Source organism: Desmodus rotundus, chromosome 2 (assembly GCF_022682495.2).
Source record: "Desmodus rotundus isolate HL8 chromosome 2, HLdesRot8A.1, whole genome shotgun sequence".
In the NCBI taxonomy this organism is placed as follows: Eukaryota; Metazoa; Chordata; class Mammalia; order Chiroptera; family Phyllostomidae; genus Desmodus; species Desmodus rotundus.
In genome coordinates, this window is record NC_071388.1 from 182,845,585 (window position 1) to 182,861,600 (window position 16,016).

The window sequence follows — 16,016 nt, forward strand, 5'->3', positions numbered from 1 at the left end:
ACATGAGGCTTTTAACGGTTGCCTAATTGAAGTCTTCCTATTTAATCCATATATATTTTTTAATTTGGTAGAAAGGGAAAGAAATTTGACAGTTAAAACTATATATATTTATTGATTTTTAGAGAAAAAGGAAAGGAGAGAGGAAAAAAAAATCGATGTGAGAGAGAAACGCGGATCCGTTGCCTCCGATACCTGCCCCTACCCTGGATCAGCCCGAAACCTAGGTATGTGCCCTGTCTGGGAATCAAGCCATGATCTTTCAGTTTAAGGGAGGACGCTCCAAACAACTGAGCCACATCAGTCAGGATGACTTTTGACAGCTTTAAACATCATTCTTCTTTAGTCATTAGTGATTTTTAAGTTACAGCAGTAAAATTGCCTGAATTAAATTTCATTGAATTTGAAATAAATCTTTATTTACTTAAGTTCTTTTTCAGGTAATTTAAAAATTATTTAAGTATCTCATTGGTCAGAATATCTTTTAAAAATATACAATCAGATTATTACATTTTTAACTAATTAATTTGAAATTTATCAAAATAAAAGATACAGTACCTGATAAGTCAATTTAAGTTGATCTTAATTCAAATTGAAAAATATCAGTAAGATACAGAACCTAAATGCTCAATATGATAAAACTCGATTGGCAATGCAGAAATGTTGAATTCAATAAAATACATTTTTCATTTGAATGAGAACTGAGTTAAGGAAAAACTAGTTAAGAAGTGTTCCAAATCCACAGTGACATGGCTTTAATTTTGGTGGTGTCTCCATGTGAAACCTAGGGTAGTTAGTACTTTTACTTTGCATGTTTTTAAGTTTACTTAGAATATTAACTGAAAGCTTTTGCTTCTTGATGATTTTCTACACAATTCATTTATTATGGTCCTCATGAAGGCACACTGTTATCTGCAGAGCAACAACTTGAAAAATATTTTTTCATTATAGGTTTCTTCTTCTTTTTTGGTATATGATGGTATGGTGTGGTGTGGTATAAGACTGTGCATGGGCTTTGCACCCCTAATTGTTCCAGGTTTTGGTTTTTTTCCCCTACTTCGTTTGAATCTGAGCTCTAATGCTCTCTGTGATGTTAAGGAAGTTACTTGACAACTTTGATTTTCTTATCTATAAATAGAGATGATAAGATCTACCTCAGTCATTGTGAGGATTATATGAAATAATTTGTGAAGTTTTCAAAGAGCAAAGAGATAAAAGAGGTGTGTATATACAGGGTAAGAAATGGGTAGAAACCAAGATTACAGGGAAATTTATAGGGAGGACAAACCTTACATAAAAGAGGCACTGAACACTAGTCTTAAATTTTTTTCACTGAAAAATAGACTATTGCTTCTATATAAATTTGCATACATTTAAAATTTTGGTGTTGATTTAGAATGCTATAACTTTCAAAACCCTTAAAAAGTAAATGGCAAACTGGAGAGCATTATGCTAAGTGAAATAAGCCAGGCGGTAAAGGACAAATATCATATGATCTCACCTTTAACTGGAACATAATCAACAAAAGAAAAAAGCAAACAAAATACCACCAGAGACATTGACGGGGGGAACTGTCTAGCAGTGGCCAGGGGGGAGTGAGGTGGGGACAGTGGGAAGAGGGGATTGCAGGAACTATTATAAAGGACACATGGACAAAATCGGGGGGGATGGTGGGGGTGGGGGAGGGAGGTGGGTTCAGCCAGGGTGGGGGGAGGGAAGGGGAGAAAAGGCATACAACTGTAATTGAATAACAATAAAAAAATAAATTAAAAAAAAAGTAAATGGCTGTATAAAATATTTGTGAACTAGTAGTCTTAATTTAATTTTGACACCACTGCTTCATATCCGTTTTGTATACATCATAAAAGGTACCTACCCTAAAAGATGTCATTTACCTACCCTGAAAGATGAAAGATTTTATTTTCTAAAGTACTTTTGAGCAGTATTTTTTTTTGATGCGGTTAATAAGACCTGATACTCATTTCGAGATCCTTTAAATCTTGAGACACTAATCAAGCACATAGAATTAAGAGAAACTCTTAAGACTAAACCTCAAGTGGCTTTATTCTTTAGCTCTTCTGTCTGGGGATTTAATCTCAGACTATTGGCTTTAATGGATAAATTTTACTACACAAAACTCTATAGGTAGAAAATGAAATAATCAGATGTTAAGAGAGGTCTTTAGAAATTGCAGCTGAGAATTGCCCCTAAATTTTTGAGCAAATAGAAATGCTGTTGAATAAAATCAAAACAGCAGTAGCCCAAGCATGGCCCAGGGAGATATGAGTGTCTACAACCTGAATAGGTTGTCTCTTGTCCTCTGCCATGTATTAAATATGGATACACAATAAAAAGGGGTTTTTCCCTATAAATAAAAATAAACTTCTAATTTAACACTTTTTTCCTAATATTTGCTTTCACTATAAGGTAAAATCCACTTTTTAAATGTTACATGAAACATTCTAAAAAGCAATTTGCCAGCAAAATTTAATGCCTTAGTGTGTGTTTTGAAGTCCAGTCATTAGCTGTCCAGGGGTGTCCAACCTGTGGCCTTTGGGCTGCATGTGGCCCAGGGTGGCTATGAATGTGGCCCAATACAAAATTGTAAATTTACTTAAAATTATGAGTTTTTTGTGTGATTATGTGTCACAATGTATTTAATGTGTGGCATAAGACAGCTCTCCTTCCAAGTGTATTGCAGAGATTCCAAAAGGTTGGACACCCCCGGTAGACCATACTATTTAATAGTTTCTCCTTTCTGGTTTCTTATCCAACCCCAACACTACTTGCTTAATAAGCTTGTCAAATCAATTCCAGGATTTTATAGTCAGTGAGGTTTGGGGAGGAGGCCTTTATTCTGAAACTTCTAAAAGATGCTCTATTAGTAAATGTTTTCATTGTGGAAAAAAAATGTAATTCACTGCAGAGGTCTTTGTTTCAGTAGCTCTAGAATGTGAGAATTGAAACAAAAAAACTTAGTCCAAATGTTTAACTTTAGATAAGAAAGGAGGTTAAGTCACCTACTTCGAGACAAGGGCAGTTATCTGTAAAGTTAGTTCTGGTCTTTTAGTTCCCTCAGCTGAGTCAACTGATGGTTCCATTATACCAGGCTTGTAATGGCTATATTGTAGTAAAACCTGCATAACAAAATCTAGTATTTTTCTTTATCTGTAGGAACATAAAATATACATTGAATATCTTCTCGTTACAGAAAAATATGCTGCTATGAAGATGTAATTACAGCTTTCACACAAATGAAGCTACTACTATCATGATTTTAGTGCTGCAGAAAGGAAGAACTTCAGTGGACAAGAGGGCATTTTGGCGGGTAGTAGAATGCTTAAGGCCTGGAATATAAACTCGAGCTACTGCCTGACGGTAATAATTTTATTTTATTTTATTTTTTTGAAAGCAATAGCTGTATAAAAGTTAATTATTGTCCATTACGAATTAAGGAAAAAGTCAAATTACACTTTGTATATAATACTTTGTTCTGTTTGTAGCTGCTTGTTGGAAAAGAACATTTTATACCTAGTTATTTAATATTAATATCTTACTCTTTTTTGAAATTATTTATTTATTTTTAGATAGGGGAAGGGAGGGAGAAAGAAAAGGAGAGAAACATCTATGTGTAGTTGCCTCTTGCACACCCCATACTGGGGACCTGGCCCACAACTCAGTCATGTGACCTCATAGGGGATCAAACCAGCGACCCTTTGGTTCACAGGCCGGCACTCAATCCACCGAGCCACACCAGCCAGGGCAATATCTTATTCTTAAAAAAAATACTTTGACATAGTAAAAGGCAATTCAAATTGGTAGAAGGATTAGGGAAGGAAGGAGTAATACTTTTCACTGCATTCAAATTATTTTGTAAAACGGTGTCTGTATCTTAAACATGTACTTTTAATCTCCAGTTCAGCAATGGGGTAGGTCAATAGTGGGTATCGAAACCCACTTGTGTGTATAGGAACTACTTTAAGTAGTACTTTCTAGGTGTAATCACAAAAGTATGAGTATATGATGTTTACCCATACTATAGTTGTAGTATATACTGAAAGAAAAATTTTGAGTTTTGAGTTTCCAAAAGACTTTAGAAAAATAAGTTACCTTTCTTCCATTGACAAAATTCCTAGTCTGGGCAAAGCTCTGAAGAAAGTAGTTTCTGCTTGGCACTCTTCCCCGTGTTGTCCTCCCCACCCCTTTGTTAGTGTACTTCCTGGGGCTCTCATCTGCCCCACATCTGCACTGTAGTATCCAGCTCAGTCAGGCCAGCTCAGTGCCTTTTCAGTGCTCTGAGCCTCCGCTCTACTTGCTTTGTCACTTCTAAATTAAACTTGTCAGGGTACTGTTTTACTTTAAAGGAAGAAAGCTATCCTTATGTAAATCATACAAGAAAATAAAGTACATATACAATATTTTCTTCAGTGCATATGTACTACCTTTATCTAATTCAAAAATATTATTTCCCCCAAATAAAACATTGTACCCAGTTGGCAGTTACTCCCTGTTCTCCCCACTCCCATGCCCTTGGCATTCACCAATCTGCTTTCTGTCTGTATGGATTTACCCGTTCTGGATGTTTTATCTAAATGGAACCATGTAATGTGTAACTTTTTTGTCTGGTTTCTATCACTTAGCCTAAGCCTTTTGAGGTTCATCTGTGTTGTAGCTTGTATCAGTATTTCTTTCCTTTTTATGGATGAATAATACTATTCCTTTATATGGATATACCACATACTGTTTATTCACTCATAAGCTGATGAACATTAGGGTTGTTTCCACTTAGGCCATTATGAATAGTGCTGCTATGAACATTTGTGTACAAGTTTATATTTGAACACATTTTCAATTTTGGGGGGTACATACCTAGGGTGGAACTGTTTTCATATGGTAATTCTGTTTTTCTTCTTAAGGAACTGCCAAAACGTTGTTCACAGCACCTGCAGCATTTTACATACCCAGCAGTGTGATGCATGAGGATTCCCTTTCTCCACATCCTTGCAATCCCTTATTTTCTTTTTTTTCAAATATAACCACCCTAGTGGGTATGAACTTATCTCATTGTTGTTTTGATTTTCATTTTGTTAATGACTAATGATCTTGAGCATCTTTGTATGTCTTTGTTGCCATTCAATTTGTATGTCTTCTTTGGAGAAATGTCTGTTCAACTCCTTTGCCCTTTTTCTTTAATACTCACCCAAGGACATGTTTCCATTGATTTGAGACAGGTGGGGGGTGGGAGAGAGAGAAACATCAATGTGAGAAAGAAACATCAATTGGTTGCCTCCAGTATGCACCCCAACTAGGATTGAACCCGCAACGTAGGTATGTGCCTTGACTGGAATCAAACTGGAAACCTTTCTGTGCATGGAATGATGCTCCAACCAACTGAGACAAAGTGGCCAGGGCCCTTTGCCCATTTTTTAATTAGGTTGTTTTGAGTTATTATTTTGTGGTTGAATGGTAGGAATTCTTTATATATTTTAGACCCTTCTCAGATGTTTGATTTGCAAATACCTTCTCCCATCTGCGTTTGTCATGATGTCCATTGCACAAATGTTTTTCTTCTGTTAATGTCCAATATGTCTATTTTTTCTTTTGGTACTTGTCCTTTTGGTGTCTTATTTAAGGAATCATAGTCAAATCCAGAGTCATAAAGACTTACCCTCATGTTTTCTTCTAAGAACCTTATGGTTTTAGCTCCTACATTTAAGTCTTTGATCCATTTTTGGTTATTTTTTTGTATATAGTGTAAGGTAAGGGTCCATCTTCATTCTTTTGTATGTGAATATTCAGTTGTCCCAGCACCATTTGTTGCAAGACTGTTCATTCCCCATTGAATGATTTTGGCACCCCTGTTGAAAATTATTTCACCATAGATGCATTTATTTTTGGACTCTCAATTCTATCCCATTGATCTACATGTCTCATCATATTACCAGTATTACATTGTTTTGAGTACTGTAGTTTTATAGTAAGTTTTAAAATTGGGAGAAAGAGTCTACCAACATTATTCTTTTTCAAGATTGTTTTGGCTATTCAGGTCCCGTGCAATTCCATCTGAATCTTTGGGTTGGCTTTTCTAAACTGAAAGAAAATGCAATTGATTGCTTCGGGTAGTATTGCCATTTTAATAATTTTCATGTCTTCTAGTTCCATGAGCACAGTATGTCTTTATATTCATTTAGGTCTTCTTTAATTTTTTTCCAGCAATATTTTGTAATTTCAGTGTATAACTCTTATATATCTCGTGGTTAAAGTCACTAGTATTTTATTGTTGATGCTATTTTAAATGGATTATTAAATTTATTATTGGATTGTTCATTGCTATTTTAGAGAAATATAACTTATTTGCCTGTTTATCTTGTATCCTGCAAGTTTGTAGAATTTGTTTAATCATTCTATTTTGTGGATTCTTTAGGATTTTCTGTGTGTAGGACTATGTCATCTGTGAATGGAGATAGTTGTACAGTTGTTCTTAGGATTCTCCTATTCTCCTTTTATTTATTTTTCTTTTTTCTTAATTTTATTGTTGTTCAAGTACAGTTTTCTGCCTTTTCCCCCCACCCCAGCCCAACACCCCAGCCCTCCCCCCTCCCTTCCCCCCCCATTATTGTCCATGTGTCCTTTATAATTGTTCCTACAAACCCTTCACCCTTTTTCCCTGAAATTCCCTCCCCTCTTCCCTCTGGTCACTGTCAGCCTGTTCTCAATTTTAGTGTCTTTGGTTATATTTTGCTTGTTTGTTTGTTTTGTTGATTAGGTTCCTGTTAAAGGTGAGGTCATATGGTATTTGTCTTTCATCACCTGGCTTATTTCACTTAGCACAATGCTTTCCAGTTTCATCCATGCTGTCGCAAAGGTTAGGAGCTCCTTCTTTCTTTCTGCTGCATAGAATTCCATTGTGTAATTGTACCGTAGTTTTTTGATCCACTCATTTACTGATGAGCAGGCACCTAGGTTGCTTCCAGCACTTGGCTATTGTAAATTGTGCTCCTATGAACATTGGGGTTCTTTGGATTGGTGTTTCAGGGTTCTTAGGATATAATCCTAGAAGTGGAATTGCCAGGTCAAAAGGCAGATCGATTTTTAGGTTTCTGAGGAAATTCCATACTGTTTTCACTGTGGTTGCACCAATCTGCATTCCCACCAACAGTGCACTAGAGTTCCCTTTTCTCCACAACCTCCCCAACACTTGTTGTTTGTTGCTTTCTTTATGATGGCCATTCTGACTGGTGTGAGGTGGTATCTCATCGTGGTTTTAATTTGCATCTCTCTGATAGCTAGTGATACTCTCATTATCCTTTTAATTTCTGCAAGGTTGGTGGTGATATCCTCATTTTTATTTCTGAGTTTAGTTATTTGCATCTTTTTCTTTTTTATTGCCACTCTAGCAAAAGGTTTGTCAATTTTGTCAACCTTTAAAGAATCAAGTTTTAGATTTGTTGGTACTCTATTGTTTTTCTATTCTTGAATTTGCTTATCTCCCCTCTATTTTTTTTACCTTCCTTTTGCTAGATTTCACTTAGTTTGCCCTTCTTTTTCCATTTTTTAAGTTATAAAGATGGAGATTTTGTAAAAATTAAGGCGTTATTGCTTTAAACTCCCCTCTGAGCAGTGTTTTCCCTGAATCACATAAGTTTTAATATATTGTCTCTTATCACCCCTCCTGAGTTATGTATATTTTATTTAGTTCTCTAGTATTTTATTCTATGTTTATAATGCACATATAAAAATTATAATAATGTTATTATTTATAAAGGCAGTGTTTATTTAGATTTTTTATAGAATTATTAATTTGCTTATTTTTCTAGAATCAGGACTTACATCTGGTATCATTTGTTTTCAATATTTCTAGAAATTTCTTTTATATAGGATCTGTAGATTATTAATTTTCAGTTTTTAAAAATCTTAAAGTGTCTTTCATCCTGTTTTGTGAAAAAAATAGTTTTGAATATATACAATTGTATATCAGCACTTTCTTTTTTATTATTCCTGTGACTTCTACCATTATTCTTTCTTTTGAGTAGTCTGTTGTATATCTAATGCCAATACTCTATAGCTGATCTTATTTCTCTGCTGCATTTTATTTTATTTTCTAAGTATATTTTATTGATTATGATATTACAGTTGCCTGGTGTTTTTCCCCTTTGCCCTTTTCTGCCCAGTACCCCCCTTCTCTCCAGCAACCCCCCTTCCTTAGTTCATGTCCTTGGGTCGAGCATATCAGTTCTTTGGCTTCTCCATTTCCTATACTATTCTTTTTTTCAAAATTTATTTTTAATTTTTATTTATTTTTAAAATATATTTATTGATTATGCTATTACAGTTGTCCCATTTCCCCCCTTTCACTCCACGCCATCCTGCCCACCTTCTCCCTCCCTTCCACATTCCCCCCCTTTCGTTCATGTCCGTGGGTCATACTTACAAGTTCTTTGGCTTCTACATTTCCAATTTCTTTGGCTTCTACTATTCTTACCGTCCCCCTGTCTATTTTCTACCTATCATTTATGCTACTTATTCTCTGTACCTTTCCCCCTCTCTCTCCCTCCCACTCCCCTATTGATAACCCTTCATGTGATCTCCATTTCTGTGATTCTGTTCCTGTTCTAGTTGTTTGCTTAGTTTGCTTTTGTTTTTGTTTTAGGTGTGGTTGTTAATAACTGTGAGTTTGCTGTCATTTTTACTGTTCCTATTTTTTATCTTCTTTTTCTTAGATAAATCCCTTTAACATTTCCTATAATAAGGGCTTGGTGATAATGAACTCTTTTAACTTGACCTTATCTGAGAAGCACTTTATCTTCCCTTTCATTCTAAATGATAGCTTTGCTGGATACAGTAATCTTGGATGTAGGTCCTTGCCTTTCATAACTTGGAATACTTCTTGCCAGCCCCTTCTTGCCTGTAAGGTCTCTTTTGAGAAATCAGCTGACAGTCTTATGGGCACTCCTTTGTAGGTAACTGTGTCCTTTTCTCTTGCTGGTTCTAAGATTCTCTCCTTCTGCTTAATCTTAGGTAATGTAATTATGATGTGCCTTGGTGTGTTCCTCCTTCGGTCCAGCTTCTTTGGGACTCTCTGGGCTTCCTGGACTTCCTGGAAGTCTATTTCCTTTCCCAGATTGGGGAAGTACTCCTTCATTATTTGTTCAAATAAGTTTTCAATTTTTTGTTCTTCCTCTTCTCCTTCTGGCACCCCTATAATTCGGATGTTGGAAGGTCTCAAGATGTCCTGGAGGTTCCTAAGCCTCTCCTCATTTTTCTGAATTCTTGTTTCTTCATTCTTTTCTGGTTGGATTTTCTTTCTTCCTTCTGGTCCACACTGTTGATATGAGTCCTGGTTTCTTTCACATCACTATTGGTTCCCTGTACATTTTCTTTTGTTTCTCTTAGCATAGCCTTCATTTTTTCATCTAATTTGCGACCAAATTCAACCAATTCTGCGAGCATCCTAATTACCTGTGTTTTGAACTGTGCATCTGATAGGTTGGCTATTTGTTTGCTGCTTAGTTGAATTTTTCCTGGAGTTTTGATCTGTTCTTTCATTTGGGCCTTTTTTTTTTTTTTTTTGTCTTGGCGCGTCTGTTCGGTAAAGGACCGGAGCCTTAGGTGCTCACCGGGGCAGGGTAATGCTGGTTGCTGGGCTGTGACGCTGTACGTGGGGGAGGGGCCGAAAGGGAGCAATGGTACTTGCTCCACTCTGCGGGATTTCAGTCACTCCCTCCGCTAGCCACAATCAAACTGGGTCCCTCTGGTGCTGATTCCCGAGTGGGTGGGCTTGTGCATGCTCTAGGCCCCTGTGGGTCTCTCCAACAACCTCTCCTGTGAGGCTGGGAATCTCTCCTGCTGCCGCCTCAACCCCCACGGGTGTTTTCAATCAGAGGTTTGAGACTTTATTTCCCCGTGCTGGAGCCCTGGGTTGCCTGGTCTGCTTCACTCCCCGACTGTTCCTCCCGGTTTATCTGTGCTCGAGTGTGGGGCCGCAGGGTATGCTAGTGGTAGCGCTGCATGCCCTGTTTGTCCCAGTCCCACAATCTGCCACAGCTCCGGGTCAGTGTCGAGTCTTCTGCCCCTGCTGCCCGTCTCTCCGCCCCTCCTATTGGTCTGGACGAATGTTTCTTCTTTATCTCCTTGGTGGTCGGACTTCCGTGCGGTTCGATTTTCTGTCAGTTCTGGTTGTTTTTTGTTTTTAAATTGTTGTTGTCCTTTTGGTTGTGCGAGGAGGCGCAGTGTGTCTACCTACGCCTCCATCTTGGTTTTTCTTCCATTTCCTATACTATTCTTAACATGCCCCTGTCTTTTGTACCTACCAATTATGCTTCTTAAATCCTCCCCCTTGCCCCTCCCCGCCGATAACCCTCCATGATCACAGTGTGTTATCATCTTAATGTTCATAGATTTGATCATCTTCTGTTTCTTAAATAAGTACCTTTAACATTTCATATAATAAGGGTTTGGTGATGATGAACTCCTTTAACTTTATCTGGGAAGCACTTTATCTGCCCTTCCATTCTAAATGATAGCTTTGCTGGATAGAGTAATATTGGTTGTAGATCCTTGCTTTCCATCACTTTGAATACTTCCTGCCAGTCCCTTCTTGCCTGCAAAGTTTGTTTTGAGAGATCAGCTAACAGTCTTATGGGAACTGCCCTGTATGTAACTAACTAACTTAGATTTTGTTTTAGATCAACTTCCTATTATTTGTTTTCTAGCAAGGGAGCCTTTTATTGTATCTAATCTTCAATATTGTCTTTAGTGGAACTATCTTTTTATTTTTTAAACCCCTTTTAAAAAATACTGTTCTTAAGTAATATATATAGTGTAAAAACTTCAAGACAAAACAGGAAGTTATAAAATTGCTCTCTTATAGCCCGAGAAGTAACTACAGGTTTTTGGAATTTATGTAATAAATTAGATTAGAATAACAAGTGATAATTTAAATTCTGAAAGGAGAGGCAGTTTTAAGATATTTCATAGTTATATATTAAAAACAAGAGTGATTTTATAGCCTATTACAATTATATTTGAGGTAGAAATAGTTTCAATATTTTGGAAGCACACAATGGCAGACCTTGTAGATTTTATGAAATGGTTAATTTTAGAAGTTTATATGTGTACATACTATCACAGAAAAATAACTTTTCAATGTATTCAAATATATATATTACTAAATAAGTGTAAAGTATAAGGTATAACTTTAAATTAGGGTTAAGGGTGATTGGAATTATTATGTATCCTGATTGTGACGGTGGTTACATAGAAATGTGTGTAGCAAAACACACAAAAAAGTTTAATGTAATGTATGTTAATTTGAAAAATAAAATTTTAAAAATTAAAAAAAATGTATGCTGTATTTTGAAAAATAAAGTGAAATGGGTAGGTTTTTCAAAGGCTGTATGAGATTTATTACATATATGTTCAGTGGTATTCTTCACCAGTTTCATTTTGGCCTTACTATAGTTTAAGACATAAAACTTTATTTTTGGATAATGCAGAATGCTATACTTACTACAATATAGTAGGCCAGGATTAGTAAACCTCAATAACATTGACATCTTTGTTATAGCAGTTGTCCTGTTCATTTTAAGATTTTTAGCAATACTCCCATTAGATGCCAGTAGCAACCCCCCCATGCCAGCCTACATTGTGACAACCAAAAATGTTTTCAGACATTGCTGAATATACTTCAGGGCAGAGGAGTGTGTGAGGAGATAAAATCGCCACAGTTGCAAATCACTGTATGAGTCCTTAATGGCTCACACTTTTGGAATACATGTTTCTTTATTTTCAAAGCTTATCAAGGAATTATTGAGTGGAATGATTGTATATTATGGCAACAGATCTGTATATATAATCTGCCTTTTGCTACAGCATGGATGGAACTGGAGACTATTATGCTAAGTGAAAAAGCTAGTCAGTGAAAGAAAAATACAGTATGATCTCACTTATAAGAGGAATCTAATGAACAAAATATACTAAAGAGCAAAACAGAACATGGAAACATGACAGACTGACAGCTGCCAGTGGGGAGAGAGTGGGGGACAATGGTGGAAAGGAGGCGGAGGGAACAAAGAACGTGCATGAGTGACAAGGACAACAGTGTGGGAGTTGACTGGGCAAGCAGGGGATAGGCTGGTGGGAGGAGGGCAAAGGGAAAATGGGACAGCTGTAATAGAATGAATAAAAATTTTAAAAATGTTAGGGGCTTTAGCTAATCAGCTATTTGAACTCTTTCAGCTATTAAGTAATAGAAGAAAATGGAATTGAATATGATATCAGCATGGAACAGCCTAATGATTCATTAACAGTCAATCATAATGATTCCGAAGATTCAAAAACAGATTCTCAGGTAATTTGAGGGAGGGAGTCAACTGGGAACTTTTTCCCATTCTGAAGGATTGCTATTTAACAACATTTTATGCTTAAGGAATATGTTATACTTAATGTATTCAAGAATTTTAACATTTTATTATCCATAGTTCTATCATATTTAATTATGTGTACTCATAAAATTTTATACACAAGAAAGTTTCTTATGTTGAATTATATTTTATAATTTCAGGTTGTATTTCCATGGACAGTTTTATTTTAATTAGGTTGAAATAAAATATAATAACTGACAACTCTTGCAAAGTGTAAAGTGGATAATTAACTGAAAAATGAATGAAATTTCATTTTTATTATAAATATTCTATTTTTTAAAAAGTTATGTTTATATTTTACAAACACCCAAATGATTTATTTATTATTATTTTGCAAAGCATCCAGCCTGTATGGACTCCAGGGATCCTTCCATTGAACAAAATAATTCTGGTAGAATTTTACCCGTCACTACTCGTGAAGCAGATAATTCACTCACATCACAGAATATACCAGGGCCCCTGACTCAAGCACAGACTCTTTCTACAGAGAAATTTCACCTAGTGGACCAAAATGGGCAACCTGTTCAATATGAACTTCAGTCATTGGGGGATTCCAGTGCACAAATGGTGAGTATATTTGTAAATAACCAGTTTTATGCTGTTACTAAATTGTATTAGCATATGGCCTTAATGTCTTTGTTATTGTTTTATTTTTCAGTGACAATTTACTTTCAGTATTATTTTGTATCTGCTTCCAGAGTACAGCATAGTGATTAGACAATCATTTACAAAGTGTTCCCCTGATATTTCCAGTACCCATCTAGCACCATACATAGTTATCGCAGTATTAATGACTATAGTCCCTATGCTGTACGTTACATCCCAGTGACTATTCTGTAACTACCAATTTGTACTTCCCAATCCCTTCACCTTCTTCACCCAGTCAATTTCTTTACACTACTGACTTACACTGGGATCAGCCCATTCTGCATCTATGCCCCTCCTACCAATATGGATGGATGTGGTTTCTTTAATTCTGTAGTTGTCAGACTTCCATTTAACTCCATTTCTGACTGTTCTAAGTGATGGTGGTTCTATATTTTAGTTATAATTTTGATGTGGTTGTACAAAGAGGTGAGCTATGTCTGCCTATGCTGCCATCTTCACCAGAAGCTCCCAAAAATTATTTTTTAAATCAGAACTTTGATTATAAATTATATAACAAGTAAGCAATCATTTTATGTAAAATTAATCCTTGTTTCTGTTGTTTCTAGTCTAGGGCATTACAGAGTTAATCTCTGTCCTTTTGTTCCCATATAATCCAGCTAAATTCTGGGGTTAAGAGTCATTGGTTGAGAGGTGGCCAAGTGTAGACAAGTGCTCTTTGTGTATGTTCAGGCTCATCAAATTTCTGGATCTACTTTAGGACTGAAATGCAAAGTAAGGGTAAGCTTCTGAAATCATACCGTATCACCAGCAGAGGTTAATATGCAATGAATAACTTAAGATGTGAACCAACTACATTTTAATATTTCATGTCCAGCATGAAATACTTCTGTAATTTCTCCTGTTATTTGACATTTACTCTATTTGATTTTTGAACATTTAGAAAGTCTGTATGTTCTGAGAGAAAGATCAAGCAGTTTAAATGTATGGAGTGTTGGGATTTTATACATAATATCTTTCCTAAAAGGGATGTTAAAGTTGTTTATTCATTTGACTCTAAAAGAGTTCTCTTTGTAATTGTATTAAACTTTCTATACAGAGACATTATACAGGTGATTTTACATTGTTTGGGGTAAGAGATGATACAGAGGGTCATTTAAAGCTATGAAATAGGAAACATGTGGCAATAAACATCGGAGTGTAAGAACGTATTTTTTTCAAAGAACCCAAGATCAAAAAGTGGTGATATTCAGGGAAACTTAGTGCAACTTTTTGGGGGTTTTGTTTGTTTTACTAGACTTTATTTTTTAAGAGCAGTTTTAAGTTCACAGTAGAATTGAGGATAAGATACCGAGATTTCCCATATATCCCTTCCCCTTCCCCTGTGCATGACCTTCCTTATTATCAACATTCCTCACCAAGTGTAGCTTGTTGAAAAAGCTGTTTTCTTTCCTTTTTCCCCCATTACCATGTAGTCCTCTTATACTCCTCTCCCCCCTGCAATCACCACACTGTTGTCCAGTCCATGCGCCCTTTTTCCTTTTTGCTCAAACCCCCCACCCTTAGCTGTCATCCTGCTTTCTATCTATGAGTCTCTCTCTATTTTGCTTGTTAGTTCAGTTTGTTCATTAGATTTCACATATTATTGAAATCACATGGTATTTGTGTTTTTCTGACTGGCTTATTTCACTTAGCATAATGTTCTCTAGGTCCATCCATACTGTTGCAATGGGTAAAGGTAAAATTTTCTTCTTTATTATGGCTGAGTAGTATTCCATTGTATAAATGTTTCATAGTTGTTTTATCCACTCGTCTACTGATGGACACTTGGGTTGCTTCCATATTTTTAACATAGAAGCTATCAAGGAGCTAGTAAAATTTCTGCAGTGGTTCACTATGAAATGAATGCAGAGGTTTTGGAGTGAAGTAGGGATGGTATTTTGAATTAATAGATAGTTGTACACAAAGAGACCCCTAATTATAAGACTATTCATTAGCCAAGCTTTTCTGATAATTTTCATGGTCTCAAGTAGGATGTATTGCAGCAGATGACTCTTCAAAACTATGTGTGTTTTCATAGCAAAGATTAAAGATAATTAGCTTTTTTGTTACAGGAAAAGTAACATTATCAAATTACATGAATTTAAAATAGTTTTTTAGGTACCAGGTAGAGTAAGCTAAGGAGAGAAAATAGAGAAGATTTTTGCTGTGCTTGGGACACAGTTTCAGATCAGTCTTAATTATGACATTTTCATATGATTGAGTAAATTATAAGTATACATGTTTTATTGAGATTTAAAAATACCCACCCACAGCACTTTTATTTTCTAAGAATTAATAAAATATTTTCACAGATATTTAATCTCCTTATAAGGAGTAAAGAATTTATTTTTATTTTTGAAAAACTTTAAATTATTGCTGACACTATTACAGATGTCCCCATTTTCCCCCCTTTTGCCTGCCCCTACCCAGCCCCTGCCCCCACCTTCCCTCCGGCCATCACAACACTGTTGTCTGTGTCTATGGGTTATGCCTATATGTTCTGTGGCTAATCCCTCCACCTTCCTACAGTCCAGTTCCCCTTCTCCCCTCCCTTCTGACAGCTATCAGTCCGTTCCCTGTATCCATGCCTCTGTTTCTATTTTGTTCCTCAGTTTATTTTGTTGGCTAGATTCCACATGTAAGTGAGGTCGTATGGTATTTGTGTTTCTCGGACTGGCTTATTTCACTTAGCATAATAACCTCCAGTTCCATCCATGCTGTTGCAAAAGGTAAGATTTCCCTCTTTTCACAGCCGTATACTATTCCATTGTGTAAATGTACCACAGCTTTTTTATCCACTCATATACTGATGGGTACTTTGTCTATTTCCAGATCTTTACTATTGTAAATAATGCTGCTATGAACATTGGGGTGCATATAATCTTTTGAATTGGTGTTTTGGGACTCTTAGGATATAATTCCAGAAGTGGGATTGTTGGGTGAAAAGCA

General features: G+C 36.0%; 1 protein-coding gene across 5 annotated transcripts in view; it reads left to right on the top strand.

The window, feature by feature from the left end:
- CARF (calcium responsive transcription factor) overlaps positions 1-16,016 on the top strand; it is a 50,998-nt gene that overhangs the window by 1,552 nt on the left and 33,430 nt on the right. For all 5 annotated transcript variants that reach the window (XR_011650900.1, XR_011650899.1, XR_011650901.1 and 2 more), the window contains exons 2-5: positions 123-224; positions 3,209-3,375; positions 12,235-12,346; positions 12,759-12,986. Coding sequence is in view for 2 of the 5 variants with exons in the window: in XM_071220687.1 (XP_071076788.1) it covers positions 12,278-12,346; positions 12,759-12,986 (297 nt within the window). In the remaining 3 variants the exon portion in view is untranslated. The remainder of the gene's footprint in view (positions 1-122; positions 225-3,208; positions 3,376-12,234; positions 12,347-12,758; positions 12,987-16,016) is intronic.